At 45.8% G+C, this 24,051-nt stretch overlaps 1 protein-coding gene across 1 annotated transcript in view; it reads right to left on the bottom strand.

Annotated features, from left to right (window-relative positions):
* Positions 1-270: 270 nt before the first annotated feature.
* TG (thyroglobulin) overlaps positions 271-24,051 on the bottom strand; it is a 240,257-nt gene continuing 216,476 nt past the window's right edge. Inside the window, exons 46-48 of the mRNA XM_053245969.1 lie at positions 5,544-5,684; positions 2,032-2,225; positions 271-761 (exon numbers count right to left, since the gene is read on the bottom strand). Coding sequence (XP_053101944.1) covers positions 649-761; positions 2,032-2,225; positions 5,544-5,684 — 448 coding nt within the window. The 3' untranslated portion in view covers positions 271-648. The remainder of the gene's footprint in view (positions 762-2,031; positions 2,226-5,543; positions 5,685-24,051) is intronic.

Genomic DNA, 24,051 nt, shown 5'->3' with positions numbered 1-24,051 from the left:
GGTGTGATGAAGCGTGACTCCAAAACAATCATCTGTGGCTATATTAGACAGGAAGTACAGCAGGGTAATCTTGAGTTCAGTACTTATTTGCTGATAACAGCTAGGACATACATAGCAGTTTCTAGGAAGAAATCAGCCTGCCCATCCAGATTAGATCAGTTTAACTATATCTGGAGAACATATGCATATTTTTAAAACCCCAAGAAAGATGGCACAAAGGATACTTTTGTACATAAATTGATCTTTTTATTCAGTATTGGAATAGGAAGAAGCAAGATCATGTTTATCCATACAAATTATTTCCTATTATCTAAATCATATTGCATTAACAGGTAGTGACTTTTCTTATGAGCCTGTTACACAAAGATGTATTTTTGGTTTCTGTATCCTGAAGTAATTGCCATATTTTTATTTATATGCAAGGAAAACAAGTTGAGCAATTTGATGCCTTGCTGATCTATATGTTTGCTCCGCTGAAAAGTAGCATGTCTACAGCCTTCCACATTTTGCCTAACTTGATTGGCAGCAACCAAAACTGAAATTACAGTAATCCACACAGATATGCTGAGTATGATAGAGCAAACTGATTTTCCTCCCTCTTAGCTTTAGCTTGCCCACTCAACCCAAAAGAGACTGAAGTACAATGCTCTATTTGCTGTAGGCCACCTTGTCTTCCAGAGGCTTCTTCTGAGTGGTTTTAGAAATAGATGCCACAGCCAATTCCTCGCCGGGCCTGCTTGTGGCCAGCAGCTCTCTTCTGCCTGAAACCATAATGCAAACAAGATGCATCATCTAGTGAAAAGCTCATGCAATAATGATTCCTCATTGAGCTAATATCATCTACCCAATATGCTCCACTAAATTCTTTCATCTATTAGGCAGCTGTCTGGGAACAATTATTATTTTGCAGACTGCCCGTGGATTCCACTGAAAAACTGAGCAGTCTTTTAAAGCTAATTCAGTGATTTACGTACATGCTTTAAATTCAATGCAAAATACCCTACTGCAACAATGCAGTCTTGCCATGGCCCGGGGATTTCAGAAAATGTGGTTTCTGTATTCCTATATCAAAGATTGTCCCATCAAGAATATACTGCCTTAAAAAAAAACCTTTGGGGGTTCAGCAGCTTGCAATGATGTTTAAACAGCTGCTTGCTTCAATAAAACTGATAACCACAATCCGTCCACTTCCATGCACACAGTTCACGTGACTGCATGCTTGGGAGAGAATTCCCATAGGGATGCCACTTCTCCATAAGTAGGATCCAAGGAAATGAATGACATGTCAATAAACAACACAATTACTGAAAATGAAAACAAATTACAGTTTATGATATACAATCATTTATTTCATTTATTTGTCATGAGTTTCCCCCTTCCTTTGCCCCTAATATTTGCTGCAAAAAAGGAGTGGTAAATGATGGGCTAAGGCACCAATTAAAAGATTATAAGGTTGTTCATATGACCTTGTTACTCAGGGCAGGGAGGGCTGGGGCGTGGAGGAGGCAGCATCACACCTACCTTCCCCCCAGACGATTCTCTTTTTCTTTTGTCTGCACCGCTCATGTGCCCACACAAGCTGTGCTACTGGGAGTGGTGCGGACATCTGGAGGTCAGGGAAATCCCAAAATGCACCACATGAGGAGTGCAGTACATTGGGAGATTTCCCCACTGCCAGGCACTCTAGGCACCCAGCTCTGTGGCTGCTTGGGCTGCAAGCAGCCTGCACAGCCATACAACTGGGATCTGATGTAGGAGGGCATGCTAGCACCCTTCTACTTCTGTAAAAGCCTGGTGGGGAAAACTTGGGTTATCTGGTGAGGCAGCGCTGGAATTGGGCCCAATCCCAGCACTCCGTACAAGCAGTCCTAACTGGTTAGGGCTATGCAACCCCAGGTAGGGATGCTTGTATGAACAGCCTCAATGACTGACATAGGAACATAGGAAGCTGCCATATACCATGAACATAGAGACAGCACAACCCTTGAAAACAGCACAACAGGAAGGTAGAGGGAATAATTATGCACTTACAGGTTGTAGAAGCTTTGAGTGTTCTGATATAATCGGACCAGAATGAACATTCTGCTTTTTTCAGCCCTTTACGGTTCTCTAGGGAAGAGGTAAATTCCTTATAATTATCTCCATCGGTGTCTGCTTGGAACAGGGGCCAAGGTGATGTAATTCCGGTGATTTTTCTTGAAAATGTATAAGGACGGTTTGGATCTCTGAAGAAAGGAACAGCTGTTAGACAGACGACCTGAAGCACCAACAGTTTACATACCAGGCATGAAGATACAAGAGCACAACACTTCTTCTTCTTCTTCTTCTCTATCCCATTGGTTGGTCTAGGGGCATTATTAGAACATAAGAATCCTTCTGGGACATCTCTCTGGGTTGGGACTTGGGGACACGGTTATACAGTGGCTCCGCTCCTACCTTGAGGGTCGTATTCAGAAAGTGGTGCTGGGGAATGCCTGCTCCACCCCTTGGCCTTTGGCCTATGCGGTGCCACAGGGATCTATTCTACCCCCCCATGCTGTTTAACATCTACATGAAACCTCTGGGGGAGGTCATCCATTGGTGAGGGCTGTGGTGCCATCAGTATGCTGATGACACCCAGCTATACCTATCTTCAGACACTAGGAAGGCAGTGGATGCTCTGAACCATGGCTTGGAGGCTGTTCTGGACTGGATGGGTGCACACAAACTGAAACATAATCCAAATAAGATGGAAGCCCTTTGGTTTTGTAAAACTGAATATCCAAGTAGTGAGGTAAATCTGGTCTTGGACAGGGCCACACTCTCTCTGAAAGAAAAAGTCCGCCGCTTGCAGGAACTTCTGGACCCAACGCTGTCCTTGGAGGCGCAGGTAGTGGTGATGTGCAGAGTGCCTTTTACCAGCTACGGCTGATGTGCCAGCTGCAGCCCTACTTGGAGAAGTCGGACCTGAGAAGTCACTCATGCTTTGGTAACATCTAGGTTGAATTACTGCAATGCCCTCTACAGTACGTGGAGCTGATCTTGAAGATGGTTTGGAAGCTTCAACTTGTTCAGAATGCTGCCACAAGGATACTCATGGTCACTTCATGAGTATCACACCCATCTTGCGGCAGCTTCATTGGTTACCAGTCCACTTCTGGGCTAGATTCAAGGTGGTGGTATTGACCTTTAAAGCCCTACATGGCTTGGGGCTGGGGTACCTGTTGGACGGCATTCGCCCATATGAACCTGCCAAGGCCCTCCGCTCATCATCTCAGGCCCTGCTCATGGTCTTGTCATTAACAGAGATCCACTTGGTGGGGACTTGAGTCAGGCCTTTTCTGTTGTGGCCCCTCGGCTTTGGAACGCCCTCTCAAAAGAGCGTCACCATTCTCCCTCGCTCAGTGTTTTTTTTTAAAAACAAACAAAAAATATTTTTAAAGAAGCTTTCTAATGTTTCACCTGTTGCTTATATCTGGCAGTTTCTTTAGTTTTTATAATTCTTCATTTTTAGTGTTTAAGAATTTAAGAATTTAATTTGAAATTTTAAAAGCTAATTCTGATTGGTGTTTTAGCTTGGATTTTAACTTGTTTAATTCAGTTAATTTTATTAGTCTGATTTTATATTGTATTTTATAAATGTTGTGAGCCGCTCTGAGCAGTAATGTACTGCAGGGGTGGGGTATAAATATTTAAATATATTTAAATATTCAAATATTTAAATTAATAAGTAAGAAAAGGCATCTTGCACTGCACGTGAGCTTCCAGAGGCAACTCTTATCGCATTTATAGGAATGTTGGGCTAGGTGGATCATGGGCTGATTCACTGTCCAGGGGCATAGGAAGGCTGGGGTGGCCCCAGGAAAGGATGGGAGGGTGGGCCCCATGCCTAACCTCCCCCACTGAGGTGTGCTACCTGTGGTGGCACCTGATGGTTTTCCCACTTCCCTTGTCCTCAAGGGAAAGACAATAAGCACCCAGCCAGGCCAGCGCTTTCTGCACACTGGCCAGCTGAATGGGTCCCATGTGCCAGCAGAAGAAGGCATGGAGCTTGGTGGCATGAGAGAGGGAGGGGCAGAGTGGAGCTTGGCGGCCGCTGCAGCAGCACTGGGGAGGGTGAGGGGTGCCTTGGTGGCACCAGAGACATCCCCACCCTCCATTCAATGGTGGCTGATTGATTAATTAAGTGTCCTCAAGTCAGTGTCGACTCTTAGTGACCACTACTGCTACATCACTAATATGGTCATGTTTCAGTGCATGCAGGGTTTGCAATAAGAATAAGGGTTCAAATTGGAATCTCATCAGTGCGGCCTTGGATCATGCTGCTGATGGGACTGGAGTTGGCTGGCTTTGGGCATAACAGTAAGGAAACTGCATATCCCTCCAACTCCAGCCCCCCATCACATGTGAACGTGGCCTTTGGGTGTTGTTTAGACAAATGTAAATGTCTTAAGTATGAAGATCCTGGTGGGGGAAGAAGAGGAGGATTGGCATGATGGGGCAGAATTTCCAGACTACTTCAGGCATGCTACTCAGGTCCATCCCCTATGTCATTTTGTAATGTCGAGTACCCAAACAGGCCTTAGATCATGGCTATTTTCATGATATTGCTCCTTCCTATCCTGCTGATTGTGTCCCCTCTAAAACTTTAGCCACAATTTATCCCAGACTAATCACATGGAGATGAAAAAGGACTCTCCACATGGAGCGGGTTGCCGCAGAAGCTGTCTGTGCTCTGCCCTCCTTGTGCTTAATGAAAGCACAATTTTAACCAAATAACAGCCGCACCCGTAGGCTTCTAAAAACAGTGGCTGACATCCTTAAAATTCGAACCGAACCAGGTCGGATTCGAACTGGTTCGAGTTTGAACCTATTTGCACATCCCTAATCCTGATTAATGAAGTGCTTGAGGAAGCATGTTGTGCAGTCACAAAGCTGCTGTAGTTGCTATCTGAGCTCAGTATGGAGGTTCCTGTCCTATTATTGTGCCCCTGCAAGGGTTCTTGCACTTGCACAACCATTGTACCACTGTGGCATGCCTAACGATCTAAAGGGAACTTTTACTCAAGAGTGCTATAGTGCAAGAATATGATTCCACAATTCCTCTTTTTTGCACAACTATGCAATCTTCTTCTATGCAAGCACATTATGCAAGTGCTTCACTCAGGATGTTGACCTGTGGCTGACTGCCAGGCTAACACTGCAGCAACATCCCAGTGTTTTCCATGATAGGAGGGACAATTTTTGACAATCTTGTCAACCCTCTGCAGCTGCTTATGCCTACTGAAGCAGCAGCTTCTCCAAGGTTACAGGCAGGAGCCTCTCTCAGCCATACCTTGGAGATGCCAGGGAGGGAACCCGCAACCTTCTGCATGCAAGCATGTAAATGCTCTTCCCAGAGCAGCCCCATCCGCTGAGGGGAATATCTTTCAATCTCCCATACAAATGGCAAACCAGGGTTGACCCTGCTTAGTAGAGGGGGCAATTCATGCTTCCTGTCACAAGACCAGCAGTCTTCCCTAGCACCTTTTAGATCCCAACACATGCAGATATTGAATACGCACCCAGATTTTATAAAGTTGGCCAGGTACTGCATTATGGCCAAGGAAAGGGTCTTCTCTTCTAGGGTATACTGGTTTTCATACTGAGGATGGAAGGGCAGCCCAAATCCATACTGAACATCTGGCAAGAACTCCAGGCTTGAACTGATAAAACAAAACAAAATGAGGAAAAGTCATGACATTTGATGGCGCAGGGGGGAGAAAATAGGTTGATTCGGAATCTACCCACAAAAGCAAAGGATATGATGGTGGGGGGAATTAAGTCACAGATGAGACAATAAAAAGAAACCTTCAGGAAGCTTATAAAGAATGAGAGAGAAAAGGAAGAAGTAATGCTTCAAGAATGTAGCTCTGTGTAAGAAAATACTCATGTGGACCACTCTCCCTTGCAATCAATTCCAGTACCATGCAGTGGTAGTGGAAGAATCCACGGTCCGGGTAACAGATAGTGTGGGCCAGACCAACACTCCCATGCTTCCTCTCCATGAATCATTTTTTAAAATAAGGCTATTTCTATGTTTCTCCTCTGCTGCTACCTGGATGTCATGACTGCAACCTCAGAAAAAACTACAAATCTCAGAGCCACCTGCACCACTCGGGGACCTAGAAGGGAATTTCTAAGCAAAAGAAAAAGAGCCTTTTCAACAGAAATTCTACAGGAAGGCAAGAGGGCTGGTTGAGTGCTCCCTAGAGTGAAGAGGACACTGAGCAGCCAGTCACTTGACCCCACCCAGATAAAGGAGGGGGAGAAGGACAGGGCAGGAGAGGGGAGGGCCGGTTCAGTCCAACAGATATGCTGGACAGACATGGAGCTCTGGTATGACAGCAGGGGGGGCTTCAATGGCCCCAACTGTTAGAGGCTCCCTCTGAAAACACGTCACAGAGGGCATGTCGGTCTGACATATCTGTCGGATGCATGTGATCATGCCGCTGTACCAGCCTCATGGAGATCAACAATGAACCCTTAACATCATGGATGAGGTTGTAGCAGAAAGTGCTGTTCCCCCCGCAAACCAGGCAGGCTTGCCTTGCTTAATAGAACCAAGCATACTGGAAAAGAGACCCAAATAAAGATGTGATGCCCTTAGAGCTGGGGTGGGCAAATTTGGCCAACTTTTGTCAAACTACAACTCCCATCATCCCCAGTCACAAATTATTGTGGCTGGGGAAGGTGGGAGTTGCAGTTTGACAGTAGCTGGACGGCCAGGCTTGCCCACCCCTGCCTTAGAGTATATCTACTCTAAGGAAGGAGGGGTGGGGTTTAGCGACACAGGTTAATATGGATCCTATCACAGTGGCCCATGTGAAATTCTTAGCCAATAATAACATCTCACCCAATCTGAAATGCAGCTGGGGAGCAATCACAGAGCCTATGGAGCATGTGTGCAAAAGGACTAGATGCGCAAGTACATTTCCATAATTTGTTGTCTGAGTCTTTGCTGGACCTCTGATGAAAGAATAGCAGTATCTCCCCTGGCTTCCATTAAAAAGTAAGCATGTATTCACATGTAAAGTTCCCATAAAATGCAAGACAACATTGGCCCGTCTGTTCTTTGTCCCCATCCTAAAACCTCAATAATACTTTGCATCTGGAAAGTGAGTTATTTACTAGCAATTCACAACAGAGACAGAGGGAGCTGCTGGGGGAAAGATTAAAGCATATTTTTCCATCTCTGGATGTTTAGACAAGGATTAAGCTGGACCCAAGCTCAATAATTCTGCTTCAACAATAATGTGCTTGTTTTTTCACAACAATGTTTGCCACAAATGTTGACTTCTAAAGTATAAAAACTTACAGGGAAGATGGAACAAGGTAGAAACGGGTCCCTTGGCAATGTGGCAGTTAAGCTAATCTGCAGTATAACTCTAAGTAAAGCAAAATGTGCCGTCGAGTTGATTTCGACTCCTGGCACCCACAGAGCCCTGTGGTTGTCTTTGGTAGAATACAGGAAGGGTTTACCATTGCTTACTCCCACGCAGTCTGTGATGATGCCTTTCAGCATCTTCCTATATTGCTGCTGCCCAATATAGGTGTTCCCCATAGTCTGGGAAACATACAAGCAAGGATTCGAACTTGCAACCTTCTGCTTGTTAGTCAAGCATTTCCCTGCTGTGCCACCTAACTCTACCCAATGAAATAATAAAGGGAAAGGGAAAGTGTGCCATCAAGTTGGTGTCAACCACTGGTGAACACAGAGCCCTGTGGTTGTCTTTGGTAGAATACAGGCTACATGGATATTTTAAGAACAGACATGTTGGATGGGATCTATGAGTTGTGGGAATCTCACAAGAAGGGTAAAAGTGATAGTAACCCCTGGCTGTTTATTCCTGGAATTTGGTATTCAGGATTTTTCCAGCCATGGGTTGACAGCATGTTGGTTTCCTCTTCAGATGAAAGAATGGTAGGGATGGGGCCATAGCTCAATGACAGAACATTGGCTTTGCATGCCGAAGGCCCCAGGTTCAATCCCTGGCAGCATCTCCAGGTAGGGCTGGGAAAGACTCCTGCTTGAAACCTTGGAGAGCTTCTGCCAGTCACTGTAGACACTACTGAGCTAGATGGACCAAGGGTGCGACTCGTTATGTTTCCTGTGCTTCTGAAAAACGACTGTCCATGGGGTGGTATGAGGCAAGTGCTACCTCCAAAAGCCAGTGCAGTGCAGTAATTAGAGTGTTTGGCCCAGCCTTGGGAGACTAGGGTTCAAATACCTGCTTCCTAGTCACCCTGAGCCAATCATTATCTCTCACCCTGGTCTTCCTCAGACAGTTATTGGGAGGAACCAGAGTGCCTTGAAAAAAACAGCAAAATAAGCATGCAATAAAATTTTATTCATTCATTCATTCATTCATTCATTCATTCATTCAATTTCTATACCGCCCTTCCAAAAATGGCTCAGGGCAGTTTGCACAAAGAAATAATAAATAAATAAGATGGACCCCTGTCCCCAAAGGGCTCTCAAACGAGAAAGAACCATAAGATAGTCACCAGCAACAGTCACTGGAGGTAAGTAGCATGGATCATTTTTAAAAGGGGTGCGTATGCCATACTGGTATCAAATACAGCAATCTTGGGTCCCCAGGTGTTACCCGCCTACAACTCCCATCACATAGTCCAAAAACATTTGAGGACCAAAGGGAGCCCTTGAGAGACAGCATGGCCCGCCATGCTGATGGTACTGAGAATAAAGATAAGAAGTAGGAGCAGGCCTTCCATGAGGCAGGGCGAGGTGGTCACCTCAGGCATGGGTGTGAGGAGGGAATGCAGGGGGCATCAAGTGCTGCTCTTGCTGCCAAGGGCACAGCTGCCTACAGATGAGGGAAGGCATCATATTGTCCTTTGCCTCAGGCAGCAAAATGTCTTGGGCTGCCCCTGACAGGAAGGCCCCAGTTGAATTTCAGCAGCCATGAAGTCACTGGGTAGCCACTATCTGAGTCACACTCTTTTAGCAGCCCATGTATATTATGAAGATAATGCCTGCATTGCAGGGCTGTCATATTGTTTATAGATCCAATGCTTATGAAGCAATTTGAACACTTAGGAAGCCACCTAAATAAGCAAATGCTAAGTACTACTACTACTATGCATATTTATAGACCTTTTTCCAACCAAAGTCCTCAAAGCAGTGTGCACAGAAAACAAACATAAATAGAATAGTTCACTGTCCCCAAAAGGCTCACAATCTTAAAAACAAAAACATAAAGAAGACACCAGCAACAGCCACTGGACGGGTGCTGTTCTTGGGTTGGATAGGGCCAGTTGCTCTCCCCTTGCTAAATATAAGAGAATAACCACTTGAATAAGGTGCTCTTTGCTCAGTTAGAAGGGTGTACATATTACTGCTTTCTTCCTCCCTTAGTGAATGTAATTCATAACATTACTTCACCCTGGAGATTATTCTCTAGATTCCAGTGGTCAGTATCTGCAATGAATAATAGTGGCTTCCTAACCAAAGCTGTTTCCTTTCTTCTCCAGAAAATATTTCCAAACCTCGTTGTCTAAGATTGTATGATCTCATTTTACAGGATTCATCTTCTGCATTTTAGCTGCTCTTGTGAATAGTTTTGGTTTAAGTTATTTTAAAAAGATATTAAGCACCCCAAGGAGGGCTATAATCTGATGACAATGATGTCATTATGTGGTGTTTGAGCAACCATAATTCTGTGGGATGATTTTTATTGTCAGATTTGTTAGTTTAGAAACATAGCTGAGATGAAATTAGCAAATTTCACACATGGATGTCCACGTACTACCCACTGTCCTGTCCTAAGAAAGAAAGAAAGAAAAATGTAGACTTCTGTAGTTATGATTATTCGTTGAAAATGCTGAGCACAGATATCTAGAGAATATTCCCCAGGGTGAAGTAATGTTATCCAAGTAATGAAGTAATGTTATAAAAAATATTGGCAAAGGAAGTGAGTGACGATGCTTACCCAGTCTTTATATGATGATTTCCTATGTGTTTAAAGTGCTTCATATGCATTGCCTCAGTAACCATACAATAAGGCAGGCATTATTATCTCCATATTACACATGGGGTGCTGAAAGAAAGTGATTAAGATAGCGGCCTCAACGGGTTTGTGGTTACTGAGATTCAGAATGCGGCCTTCCTAGCACATTAGGTTTGTTTTTAAGTATGAGGGTGAATAGGTTTCATGGCTAGTTTAAGTGAATGGCTGGACCTAGAATTAGCCCTAAGGGCTATTCTAGGAGGTCCAGCCAGTTACAAACCAATGAATTACAGACAGGCCCACTTCAGATGAAGCAAAGGAACTATTGAGAATCAAGCTGTACGTCAAACTCAAGCCCATTGGCAGGACAATAAGGAAGTCAGAGGTGGGAGCTAGAACAGGGATGCAGCTTTGGAAGCCTTTACAGCAGGGATTTGCAAGCTTGGCTCCCCAGATGTTCTTGGACTACAACTCCCATCATCCCCAGCAATTGACCATTGGGGCTGGGAGTGATGGGAGTTGTAGGCAAACAACATCTGAGAACCCAAGTTTGAAAACTTCTGCTTTAAAGGTTAAAAAAAGCAGTCTGAAAGTACTCATATAAATTAGTAGAATTCTGGCTCACAGGAGACTCTGGTTTTTAAAAATTAATCTCTTGCAGCACACTAGGAGCGCTCTTGTGGCACACTACGGACCCATAGTGTAGGAATGACTGCCTTTTATGGGGAGTACTATTCCTATCATGTATTTTATTATTATTTTAATGATTTGTATTCCACTTTTTCCTGTTAAAACCAAGCACAAGATGGCCTGTGATCAAAACAGTAAGATGTAATATTAAATATGTCATACAAATTAAATAATTCAATGAAAAACAATCTACAAGCAGCAGTCCAAAAGCAATTAACTTTTCCCTTCTTTAATAAGTTACAATCCAAGAGACAGGCAAACATAAAAAGGCTTCACCGCTATTTAAAAACAGCAAGAGAGGGAGTCTGATGTTTTTCCTTAGGGAAGCAGTTCGATAGGTGTGGCACCACCACTGGAAAGGCCCTGCTGCAGGTACTCACCAAGCACATTCCGGTTAGTGGTGCTCCAGATGACAGGACCTCATGAGGCTGATCTATGGACTTGGGCAGGTTCATGTGAGAGCAGGAAATCTGGCCCCAGGTCATGTAGTAGCAAAGAGAGCAGAGGAGTCAAGAGACCGTATCAGAGGATGCACATTGGATAAGGGTTTGAAGGACCAACAGGTCCTAAATTGCAGCCCTCCAGCTGCTGTTGGCCTCCCATCATCCTTGGCTACTAGCCATTGTGACTAGGGATGATGGGATCTGTAGTCCAACAACAGCAGAATGGCTGCAGTTGAGGTTTTGTCCTTGGAAATTCTGAAGACATCACGCATGAAAGAGATAGGTGAGGAGTCCGTGCCTAAGAATGAGCCTCCCTTAGACCCTCTGAAAGCTCTATGCTTATCCAGGCAGAAGGGGATGTTAAGGGCATTAAACTCTAAAGATGGCTCTTCGCAAAGACATTTGAGATCTCTTGATCCCAGCTATATCATTTTCTTGATGGCAGATGATAACATCTTATCTATCGTCACAACCGAAAACCAGACAAGGGAAGTGCCATGGTCCTTTTAACATGAGGCTGGAACTTATTGGACACCCTCCACAGAGATCTCTTTTCTTCTGTCGTTCTCTGAAGTACTGGCCAAGTTTCCTGACAATATATTAAGCAAATTGCTAGGAGAAAGCGAGAAATCCCCTCCGCTTCCTGAGCTGCGTTGCTTTGGATTTGATGGTGGGATTGTAGAAGAACATCCAGTGCTAACAAGATGCTTGAGGCAAATGCTGGATCAGCAGCTTATCGGGATATGTTTGGACATCAGACAATTTTTGATCCAGCTCTTGATATGGCTGCAGATGGTGGCACGTTACACCACTGCCATGCTACATGGGTCTCATCCATCATATGTTTGTTATTAATGAAACACTTAGCCTTTTTTGAAGTTTTGAACATATAAAACTGACATGCTGAGTCAGACTATCGGCCCACCTAGCCTAATTCTGTCTGCTTACTGGGCCAGTCTAGACGCCATGTGCGATCACGGTGAGAGCCTGTTTTTGGTAATATTCTCAAACTTCAGGAGTGTGCACTTTCTCCTCTCCTCTACCCATGGGAGTCATAAGAACAGAAGAACAGCCCTGCTGGATCAGGCACAAGGCCCATCTAGTCTAGCATCCTGTTTCACACAGTGGCCCACCAGATGCCTCTGGGGAGCTCACAGGCAAGAGGTATGTGCATGCCCTCTCTCCTGCTGTGGCTCCCCTGCAACTGGGATTGAGATGCATCTTGCCTCTGAGGCTGGAGATGGCCCACAGCCACCAGACTAGTAGCCATTAATAGACCTGTCCTCCACAAATCTGTCTAAGCCCCTTTTTAAAGCCGTCCAAGCTGGTGGCCATCACCACATCCCATGGCAAGGAATTCCATAGATTAATTATACGGTGTATGAAAAAGTACTTCTGCTTGTCAGTCCTAAATTTCCCAGCCTTCAGTTTCGTGGTGTGACCCCCTGGTTCTAGTGTTGTGAGAGAGGAAGAAAAATTTATCTCCATCTATCCTTTCCACTCCATGCATAATTGTATACACTTCGATCAAGTCTCCCCTTAGCTGCCTCTTTTCCAAGGTAAAGAGCCCCAGATGCTGTATCCTAGCCTCATAAGGAAGGTGCTCCAGGCCCCTGATCATCTTGGTTGCCCTCTTCTGCACCTTTCCCAGTTCCGCAATATCCTTCTTAAGATACGGTGACCAAAGTCTCTCAAGAATACTCCCAGGATTTCCGATAGAAAGAAACCAAGATCAGTTATGTGGTCCAAACGAATCAATCTTGGTTTATTCTAATCCATTTGCTTCAAATAAACCTAGATATTAACCCACTCAAAACCTGGAGTTACAGATATCTTTCTTACCTCTCCTACCTGGGGTATTTTTTAACTGGGAAAGGAATATGGCTCTGTGATAGAGCATCTGCTTTGCATGCCTAAGGTCCCCACTCAATCTCCAGATAGGGCTGGGAGAGACTCCTGCCTGAAATCTTGGAGAGGTGCTGCCTGTCAATGTAGACAATACTGAGCTTGATGGACCAATGGTCTGACTCAGTAGAAGGCAGCTTCCTATCAGAGGTGGCTCCTGTGTAGGCATAGCCCCCCTAGAGAACTGAAGCTGTCATTTTACTTAGTTAATTATAAAGTGCAGGCACCATTTTGAACCCAATAACATATGCATCTTCTCTGTTTCTCAAGACTCTAGTGTTCGAGGACCTGCAGTTTGTGTGGCTATGATGGGCTCCAGGCTCTGTGCCCTCAATGGACAACACTAGCATAAGAATTCCCTCCCCAATTTTAACTTTAAAAAGTCTCTTAGCCAATAATCAGCTTTTTGTTTGTTGTTGAAAGGTGGGCTGGTCCTCCAAGAGCCCCAGCCAATCAGAAGGCTCAGGCATGATGGATTTACCTGACCACCAATCAGGAGCGTCTGGAGGCAGGAACAGTTTTTGAATGGGGCTGGAAGGAAGCAGCTAGCCCCATTCTTATTAGAGTGAGCATGTTGTGTGGGTGTTCCATCTTTTGTGGAATGCGGTTGTTGAGGAGAGATTCCACATCCACCCAAGCAACCAAGTTCCAGTAAGCAAAATTCTGTTAATGATGATGATGATTGATGATCTTAATTTTTCACATAACATTTATTTTTGTTTTACTCAAAAGTGGCAGCAGAGGTTGGTGGCAGGGGATTCCCAAATGCTGTGTTGTGTTCTAGAGAAAAAGCATTTCATTTAAAATAAAAAAAAAACTTTTTAAAAAATTGCTTCCTGCCTTACTAAAACATGAATTTCCCTCATCTCTCAAAGCAATGAGACGGGTCTGCAGTTGCATCTGCGGCTGGACCACACTGCCTGTCCTCCTTCCCATAGCTTTGTGCTCCTTGGAAACTGCCTCTGCCACAACCAGCTGAACAGGTTTCATTCTTCTCTCCCACAGGACAGGAGAGAGAGAGGAAGGCTGGACCCTTCCAGGGCTGGCACCAGTCCCAGGGACCAGTAGCCCCCTCCCCGCATCCTATGTAACTGAACCTGGAACTTCTGTTTGCAAGGCATATGCGCAACCACTGTGACATATGGCACCTTCCACTGCATCAGCTCCAGGGTTCAAAGCCCTTCACACAAATAAGTGTCCAGTAACTGTTGCAACAGCACTATGAGGAAGCCAGTGGCTCCATTCGCACTTAACACGGAACTGGAGGTGAAGGGACTTCTGGTTTTAAAAACTGTATATCTGAATGCGGGCAGCTGCAGTTTCACTAGAAAATGGACAGGCAGCAATTTGTACCTTCAGTTTGTAGTGAGGTCCACCACCTGGACCTCCGGTTCTGCGGTGCCAACATTTGGATGTAATGCTGGCACCCCAGTCTCGTTGCTTTGCAACCGGACCTGAGGGAGGAAACTCCACCCTTGCTATGGCTGCTATTGGCTGTCGGGGCTGTCCTTCAGTAAAGAAGGAAGCCCAGAAAGCCAGTCCCCCCTCCTCTCTGCAGTCAGTGAGACTGCAAAGAAGGAGCTCTCCATTTTGTCCAAATTCGGACAGGAGAGTGGTGGAGGAGAGGAACGGAACCGCGGGTCCTTTGGGCCCACAGTTCCATGTTACATCCAAAGGCGGCCAGTGTTATCACCTTGATGCAGATGAGTCGGCTGAGGCTGGGAGACAGTGACTTGCATAAGGTCTCCTAATAAAGTCTGTGGCAGAGATGAGATCTGAAACTGGGACATTGACTTCACAGCTCAGTTCCTGCACTGCAAGAGCAGCTTTCATGGATGTGCACATCTGCTACTTTGTTGTGCTAAATGTAAGGCTTATTTGCCTTCCTTTTCTTTCATAGGCGCTATGAACAAAGATGCACCCACGCAAGAAGGTTGCGTAGCTGTGCAGATGCTCAACATTGCACAATCTCTTGAGGTTTTGGTCTCCTTGCACAATCACTGTGCTTGCATGATAAGGGGAGCGAACAGGTTGGCATCACTCCTTGCAACTCAATGGTACTGAGGAAGAGGTTTCACAGAGGAAGGCATGGCAAAGGTTTTACAGTACATGCTGCCCCCTGTTGCATCAACAGAACACTAGTCTGAAACACAAGCTCCCAAGTCCGTGGAATTGGCTAGCACAACATCCTTTTACTAGTGCAACATGATTTGCACTAGTGCAGTGTTAGTCTGATTGGCAGCCAACATATTTGGCATATTTGAAATGGCTGGATCAGACCACTTAATTTAATGTCCCAATTCCCACAGTGGCCAACCAGGTGCCTCCAGGAAGCCCACAAGCAGGACACAAACACAATAATTCTCTCCTGTTATTCCCCAGCAACTACTACTCAAGGGCATACTGCCTCTGAACTTGGAGGTTCCACTTAGTCATCATGGGTAATAGCCATTTATAATCGCATCCTCCTGGGTCTAATTCCCCTTTAAAGCCATCTAAACTAGTGTTCATAACTAATCTTATGGCAGTGAATGCCATCAACTGAGTATGCATTGTGTGAAGATGTACCTGAAGAGCTGAGGCCTGTTTTGAGATCCAGTGGCAAAGGGCATGATTTGGACAGAGTGGCCGGGTTCAGATGTGGCATGGAACCACAGGTCCAATGGACCAGCAGTTCCATACGCCACCTCCCCAACTCTCCAGTTTGCATTTGGACATTTGAGAGGGGGCCTGCAGTCAGTGAGTCTGCAAAGAGGCAGGGGAACTGGCTGTGTGGGCTTCCAGTTCCTTCTTGACAGAAGGACAGCCCAAAAAGCCAATCAGGGAAGACTCAGGGAGGACATCCTCTCTCAGCTCCAGTCCCGTCAGGCCCAAACTGTGGTGCCAATATTAGTATGTAATGCTGGCACCACAAAACCAGCATTAAGGGCAGCAAAACTACACTGACCGAAGGTACAGAATGGAGTTTGGAGAGGGAAACCACAGGTCCCTTTTTGCCCTTAACTCTGGTTTGCCAGGGAGTTATTCACAGATGGCTTCATGCTTCAGGGGAAATGTTGAGCAAAGCCACTTAGAATTACACTCACGGCATTGTGGGAAGCAGCCCCTCCCCTCTGTTCTCAGGTTTTGTTTTGAAACAAGTTCACATGGCAGGTTTCTGTGTTTCCTTCTAGCCAATGGTGTGTGTGTGGGGGGGAGGAGCTTCCTAAAGAGCAATATCCACATTTCTAAAGAGAGCATCCTTCTTATCATGCTAATGATTCTACGTCAGTGCCTCTCCCTATTTGCTCTGGCATTTTCAGAAAAAGTAGCTTAAAACCAGCATTTTAAAAATCTGGAAATGCCTCAAGATAAGCTGGAATTCACAAGACAAAGCTCAATTTGTTTGTGGAGTGGGTCCAAGAATCTTGAAGGGACTTTGAGGTAAGTTTGGCTGGTTGGGTGCAAACTCCTGAGTTCTCATGTTCACTCTATGGAAGTGTGTGTGCTGCAGGAATCTTTAGATCAGGGGTGTCAAACTGTGGGCCTCCAGCTGTTGTTGGCCTAAAAATTCCATCATCCCCAGGCACAGTGGCCAATAGCCAGGGATGATGGGAGTTGTAGGCCATCAGCAGCTGGAGGGCTGCAGTTTGACACCCCACGCTAAATTCTGCAGAGCCCAGATTACACCGATTATGTGAACCAACCCATCCAACAAGTAGGGGATCTACTTCCTAATCCCATGTGATTATAGCATATGTATGAATACTAAAATCATCTGGGCAAAGTTACAAAGCCAATTGGGAGGGAAGGAATGTCAAGATGGGCCCCACCCAAGTGGTTCCAGGATTTATAAACACGCTATGGTGGCATGGGACCCTACCATGAGAAAGCTGTCTATGTGAAGGAGCTCTCCAAATCTTCATTTAGTCTGATTAAAGGTGAGACCAGTGGAGTGAGGGAAGCCAGCAGCTGTGTTATGTATTTGTGCAAAAGTTGGAGAAGAATTATGTCCCTTACTCAAAGAGAAACCCAAGACTAAGCCAGACATATGGTCAGTGCCAGACTTGAAAAGGATTTTAACATATGCAGCATGACATTCATTTGTTCACACAGATGTTCCAATTACCTCTTTGCAAACCATTTGCAAAGATTCTCTGCTATAAACCCAACACAGATATCACCATCCATATATGTCCTCTTGCACACACAGGATAAACAATGTGGACAAATACATATATACAGATCTAGAGTATTTGGAGATAAACCAAGTTTATTTCCATCTGCTCTGGATTCTAGTGGTTTACTCCCAACCTCCCTGAGAGTCACTGGAGCTCTGCGAAGAGTTTGGGGAGCTCTTGATAAACACTAGAGCGGATTACAGGTGGCCCTCGTTATCCGCTGTCCAGGCACACACAGTTTCGCGGGTATCTGCAGTCAATCAATGGAGACCCGATCTTGTTATTCGCAGATTTTAAAATGGTAGAAATTCACCTATCTGCAATTCCTTGGGTGGCCAGAAATGACCTCAGAGGTTATTTCCAGCCACTATTTTGATAAATTGAGCAATTTCGTGGTTCTTTTCTCAAAATAATATTTCCCTGTGATTTTTTTGGGGGGGGGGCAGTGAAATATTGGCGATTGGGAGGAGGGGGCATTGCTGGACAGCTGGCAATCTGGAGAGCATGGCATGGTCCATTATTTCACTTACTTCTCCCTGTCCCTCCCCGCTTTTCTTTGGCCCTCCAGAAACCTAACCCCCCACCCCAATTCCTATTCACTCAAAGTCTTGTTATCCATGGTTTCGTTATCTGCGGTTGTAGGCAAGAATAGAACCCCCACAGAAAACGAGGGCCACCTGTAGATCTCTACAAGATATTCCAGAAGTAGCAAGCAATACGCTTTGGATTCTGTTCAATAGCAAAGCACTAACGTGTCTTCTGGGAACCGGCATTTTTAGATGCAATTACACCCATCAGCTCAGCAGAGAGCAACTCACTTGGGGCTGGGTTTGTAACAGATGGAAACGTCTTGATGTGCTCTTTGGCGTGATGAAGGGGGTTACGTGGGGAGTATCCACCTTTCCTTTTCCTCTAGCAGGATCGCACAGAGGGAGGAGGAACCATCAGTGTGGGCAGCTTTTGGCAATGTGCATTTGCACCCTCTTCGCTTCAGCTCCTTTCCTTTCCTGCTGCTTTCCAAGCCGTCTGCAAAGGACCCCCAGCTGTACTCAGTCAGTAGGACTCTGTGACTTGATGGGGCACCGCAGGAAGCCACCGAAGCTGGGCGGCGGGGGGGAGGGGGCAGCCACAGCCTCAAGAGCCTTGAGTAGGCTGCAGCTGCGGCAGCCTGGTTGGAAGGAAGCCGCTGGCAAGCTGACGTTTCAGGAAGCTGAGGCTCCACTGCCCCATTGATAGGGAAGGTGGCATCTGGAGGATAAGGCCTTGCAGGTCCAGCGGGGAAGGGGAAGAGCCGAGGCTCATGCAGAAGCTGCCGATAGTGACTTAAGACCTCACAAAGGCTGAAGGAGACTCTCCTATGTCTCTCCTGAATGACCGGAAGGAGATGATAGGGAGAAGGGGAATGTGGCATAGCTTGGTGGTAGAGCATCTGCTTGCATGCAGAAGGTCCCAGGTTCCATCCCTAGGCAGGCCTGCTCAATTTAGGCCCCCCAGCTGTTTTTGGACTACAACTCCCATAAGCCCCAGCCACAATGACCAATAGCCTGGGATTATGGGAGTTGCTGGCCAACTGCAGGAGGGCCGAAGCTGAGCAGCCCTGCACCTAGAGGCATCTCCAAGTAGGGCTGAGGAAAGTTAACATAAGAACTGCTCTGCCAGGTCAGGCTCAAGGAGGCCCATCTACTCCAGAATCCTGTTTCACACAGTGGCCCACCAGATGCCACTGGGGAGCTCACAGGCAAGAGTTATGTGCATGCCCTCTCTCCTGCTGTTGTTCCCCTGCAACTGGTATTGAGAGGCATCGTGCCTCTGAGGCTGGAGGTGGCCCACAGCCACCAGACTAGCAGCCATTGATAGACCTCTCCTCCATGAAGTTATCCAAACACCTCTTAAAGCCCTCCAAGCAAGCAGGTTCCTGCCTGAAACCCAGGAGAGCCACTGCCAGTCAGAGTAGACAATAATGAGCTAGATGAACCAATGGTTTGACTCAGTAGATGGCAGCAGCCCAGAATGGGGTGGGGTAGGGAGCTGAGCAGCTATGCTGAGCGCCAGCATAGCATCATGGTTAGAGTGTTGGACTCGGACCCAGAAGACCCGAGTCTGAATCCCCATTCAGCCATGAAATTCACTGGGTGACTCTGGGTCAGTCATGTATCTCTCAGCCTAATCTACCTCATAGGGTTGTTGTGATGATAAAAATAATCATGTACACCGCTCTGAGCTCCTCGGAGGAAGAGCGGGATGTAAGTGTAAAAAATAATTAAAAATAATAATAAATCTGAACAATGGGTCCTTTCAGGCAGCAATTATCTGCGCTTTTCCTGCCCTGTTCCAAGCAGCAGTCTGCTTACTCTCCAGACACTCCTATGGGCTTCCATAGTCCTATGTAAGGAGGAGTAGCTAAGGATGGAAGTCAAGGGTTCTCAGACTTGTGGCAGGGGATGATAGGAGTTGGAGTCTGATGACCCAAGTCTGAGAACCTTGGTATAAGCCAACCCTGCTCCTTATTAGCTGAGTTCCAGGCAAGAATGGATCTAGCTCCTCAAGAGGCCTCATACTCCTCACGTGATGGTGCTAGCTTAGAGACTCTAGCCCCTGGTGCCAGCTCCACGTAGGCCCTGGCATGAACCTCAGAGCAGGAGACCACACTACCCAGAAGGCAAGACAGAAAGAATGTGTTAGCACACTTGGGTGGAACCATACCAACAGGAATAGGCGAACGAGCCCAGGAGACTGTTGGCTAATCTGCAGCTATGCTAACAATGTGAACGTGGCCCCAGAGGAGTTGCTTAGAATGTGGCTGATATGAGGACTTTGAAAAGGGATAAAGGCCTGAAGCACAAAGGGGAGTAGTGGAGGGGGAGGCTATCTAGCTTCTCCTTCATTTCTGAAGTATACAAAAAATTAGCATAGCAAGTGTTTGGTTTCATGCATTCTGGAATGTGCCTCTTGTGTTTGGCAACTCTTCAACACTTAGCAAGCATGCCAACATTGGGTCATTTCAGATGGCAGTTTTCTGTAGTTTTCCAGCGCTGTCCTAAGCAGGGGTTTACTCACCTTCCACACTCCCACATGCTTCCATAGTCCTTCCCAGCATGAATTCACACTGTTAAGAAACAGAGAAGGATCCTCACACAATTTTTGCAGAAATAACTGTCAGCCAGCTCCTGCTTTCCGAGAAGAACTACCATTCGTCAGAAAAGTAGTAAGTGGTTCCTTTCGGGAAGCAAGAGTTGGCCAGCAGGTGGAACTGCAAAAATTGCATGAGGACCTTGCTCTGTGTCTGCATACAAAGTGAATTCATACTGGAAAGGACCATGGAAGCCTGTGGGAGTGTCTGGAGGGTAAGCAAGCTCCTCTCTGAAACAGTGGAGGCAAAGCACAGATAATTTCCAACTCAAAAGACCCATTCTTTAAATCAGGGCTGCTCAACTTAGGCCCTTCTGCAGATGTTGGCCTACAACTCCCATAATTCCTGACTATCAGCCACAGTGGCTGGGGCTTATGAGAGTTGTAGTCCAAAAATAGATGGGGGGCGGGCGGTAAATTGAGCAGGCCTGGTTTAAATGCTGCTTAGCTCCCCACCCCACTCTGGGCTGCTGCTACTTCATGGTACCATTTTGTTCTTTTTTGCCCTCACTGCCATTTAATCTGATTGGCTGTGGTGATCCCATGTGATTTTGCCAATGGCACCATTACACTAGAATCTGATGTGATGATGTTGTAGTCACCTGTAAGGCAAATTGCAAATTGCATGGGTTGTCACAGCCAAACAGATTACAAGGCAGTGAAGAGAAAAGAGATTGAGGAAGTGATGGCAAAGGAGAGGTGAAAAGGGGCTCTGGAAAACTGCAGGAATCCAGGGTGTAAAGGGGTGCATAACGGCATGGATATACAATGAGTGGTCAGCAAGGTAATTATTTTGGCTGCATCAAATATGTTGATTTCCAAAATATTGTATACTTCCCGGCCAAAACGTATAACCAATTAGATATATCTACCATAAATTAATAAAGTATTAAGCAATGTGGTTAGAGCGTTCGGCTAGCAGTGGGGAGATCCAGGTTCAAATCCCCACTCAGCCAAAATGCTCACTGGGTGACCTTGGGCCAGCCCTGCTTTCAGCTCAACCCACCCCACAGGGTTGTTGTGGGGATAAATGGGGGTGGTGGTGAGAACAAACCTTAAATGCCACCCACAGCTCCTTGGTGAGAGGGCAGGATAGAAAGAGAGCTAATAATGACACTTTCCTTTAAAAGAGAAAATGAAACTTGCTAGAACACACCCTGTGGAGGTTTTGGTTTGTGCTTTTACACTTGACCAGGCTAATTTCCATACCACTTGGAATAATTAAGAGGCAAATTATTTATGGCGCAATGCATGAAAATAAACCAGCAGATTTTCCATCCTCATTAACTGCTGCTCTCTGGGCTGCTTGAGCCATGGAACTGTCATCAACGCCTTCAGAAAGAAAACACGTCTCTGGATTTGTAAGCATGCCCGATTCTAAAGTCTTTGGGTGGTTAAAAATAGATTAAACATAAGCTAGACAATTAAAATTAGATTAAAGACTCATTCCAACCATACATATTTTGGAGCCTGTGAGCTTGGTTTTAGTACCCCTGGGCCTCAGCACATATATAGGGTGCTTCCACCATCTGTGGTCTCTGCTGGTGCATGCAGCTAAAACAGAGGGTGGGCTGGCATGCCTTGTCCGCATAGACAGCGCAGGACCAGCACAGCACAGGGATGACCCCTTCAGCAGGCAGCTGGCCTGCATCTTTCGCAATGGCTGACCTCCAGACGAATGCCTGTGCAAGGTGAATAGCCACATGGCTGATTAGATGCTCAGAACTGATTAGTCTCTTGTGCTCTTGGCCGACTTATAGCCACCTAATGGCGCAGTGAGGAAATGACTTCACTAGCATGCCAGAGGTTGCCGGTTCGAATCCCTACTGTTATGTTTCCCAGACTATGGGGGACACCATAGCAGCGATATAGGAAAAGATGCTGAAAGGCATCATCTCATACTGCACAGGAGAAGGCAATGGTAAACCCCTCCTGTATTCTACCAAAGACAACCACAGAGCTCTGTGGGCGCCAGGAGTTGACACCGAATTGATGGCATACTTTACCTTTAATAAGGATAGCAGATAGCTTTGCATCATTAGCCCCATTCACATGTTATGCTCCACACTCGAACAATGAGCGCACAGCATATACACGTACAGTTATTAACATGTTATTTTGAACAAGGATACAGTGGTACACTTTAGGAACATAGGAAGCTTCCATATACTGAGTCAGACCATAGGTCCGTCTCGCTCAGTATTGTCTACACAGACTGGCAGTGGCTTCTCCAAGGTTGCAGGCAGGAATCTCTCTCAGCCCTCTCTTGGAGATGCCAGGGAAGGAACTTGAAGCCTATATGCTCTTCCCAGAGTGGCTCCATCCCCTAAGGAGAATATCTTACAGTGCTCACACTTCTAGTCTCCCTTTCATATGCAACCAGGGCAGATCCTGCTTAGCTTAAGGGGACAAGTCATGCTTGTTACCACAAGACCAGCTCTCTTCCCATAATCTCTATCTGTACCATGCATTTGAGGGGCCTGTACCCAGGTTCACTTTTTAAATGAATGCACATTCTGTATAGTCATTCACAGAAAAGACATGTACGAGTGTACAAACATCTGTACACTTATAGAACAAAACATCTGAATAGGGTTATTCCCTGCAACATTTATGGACTGAAGAGGAGTACCAAAATCAGACACATATTACCAATCTAGCCTTTCCCCCCTTCTATTCTACTTCTTTTCCTTGCAAAAATAGGGGCCTTTATCTTCCAGGTTTATTTCTAGCTCTAATTCTTTTGTCACTTCAGTCCTGTGGGTTTGTGTTTCTTTTTTCAGGCGTAAAGCAACAGAGCCTAAATGATGCAGAAGAATATTAATCTTTTGACCAAAACCAGGACCTATGAACTATAATTTCCTCCCTCACAGCAGGAGGCATACCTCAGACTAGGGGTGAGCACAGACTGATTGGTGCACTTCAGTACAAATTAGAACTGAATTCAGACTGAACCACAGGTCCCCAAACCAGTTCAGTTGAACTCATTGGGTGGGCCAGTCAGGTCGACAAACCAGTTCACGATCAAACTGCTCGAACTGGCCTGGTTCATGGTGGACTGGTTCACCATTGAACTGGTTCTGCACTAGGGATGTGCACGGCACCAGTTTGCCCGGTTTGGTTTGAATTCGAACCAGGTTCGAACCAGGAGGGGTAGGTTTGGTTTTGGTTTTGCTTGAACCCCCCCAGTTTGGTTCAAATTTGAACTGTTTAAAACCAGTTTGAACCAGTTCAAACTGGTTTGAACCTCCAAAAGTGGGTGGGGTGGTTGTAGGCACCCATGGGTACCTACTTCCCAACCCCCAAAGTAATTGGATACTTGTACAATTTTTTATGAATTTTTGAATTTTATTTTTATTTTTCTTATACGGTATAATGGGACTTGAACCAGCCCATTATTCCCTATTGTGGAGCACCCACGGGTGCCAACTACCATGCAAACCCTGAAGCAATTGAACACTCCTACGATTTTTTATGAATTTTTGAAATTTATTTTTATTTTTTCTCATAGGGTATAATGGGACTCGAACCAGCCCATTATTCCCTATTGTGGAGCACCTAGGGGCACAAAAGTGGGGTGGGTGGTAGGCACCCAGGGGTTCCTACCACCCATCAAACCCCAAGGCAATCGGACACTCATCTGATAATTGGTGAATTTTTTAAAAAAATAATTTCCTCATAGGGAATAATGAGGATTGCAGCAAATGTATAGCTTCACGTCGCGGTGGGGGGGAA

This window comes from Hemicordylus capensis, chromosome 4 (assembly GCF_027244095.1).
Source record: "Hemicordylus capensis ecotype Gifberg chromosome 4, rHemCap1.1.pri, whole genome shotgun sequence".
NCBI lineage: Eukaryota > Metazoa > Chordata > Lepidosauria > Squamata > Cordylidae > Hemicordylus > Hemicordylus capensis.
The sequence above is the reverse complement of the archived record's forward strand: the minus strand, read 5'-3'. Positions and strand labels throughout refer to the sequence as shown.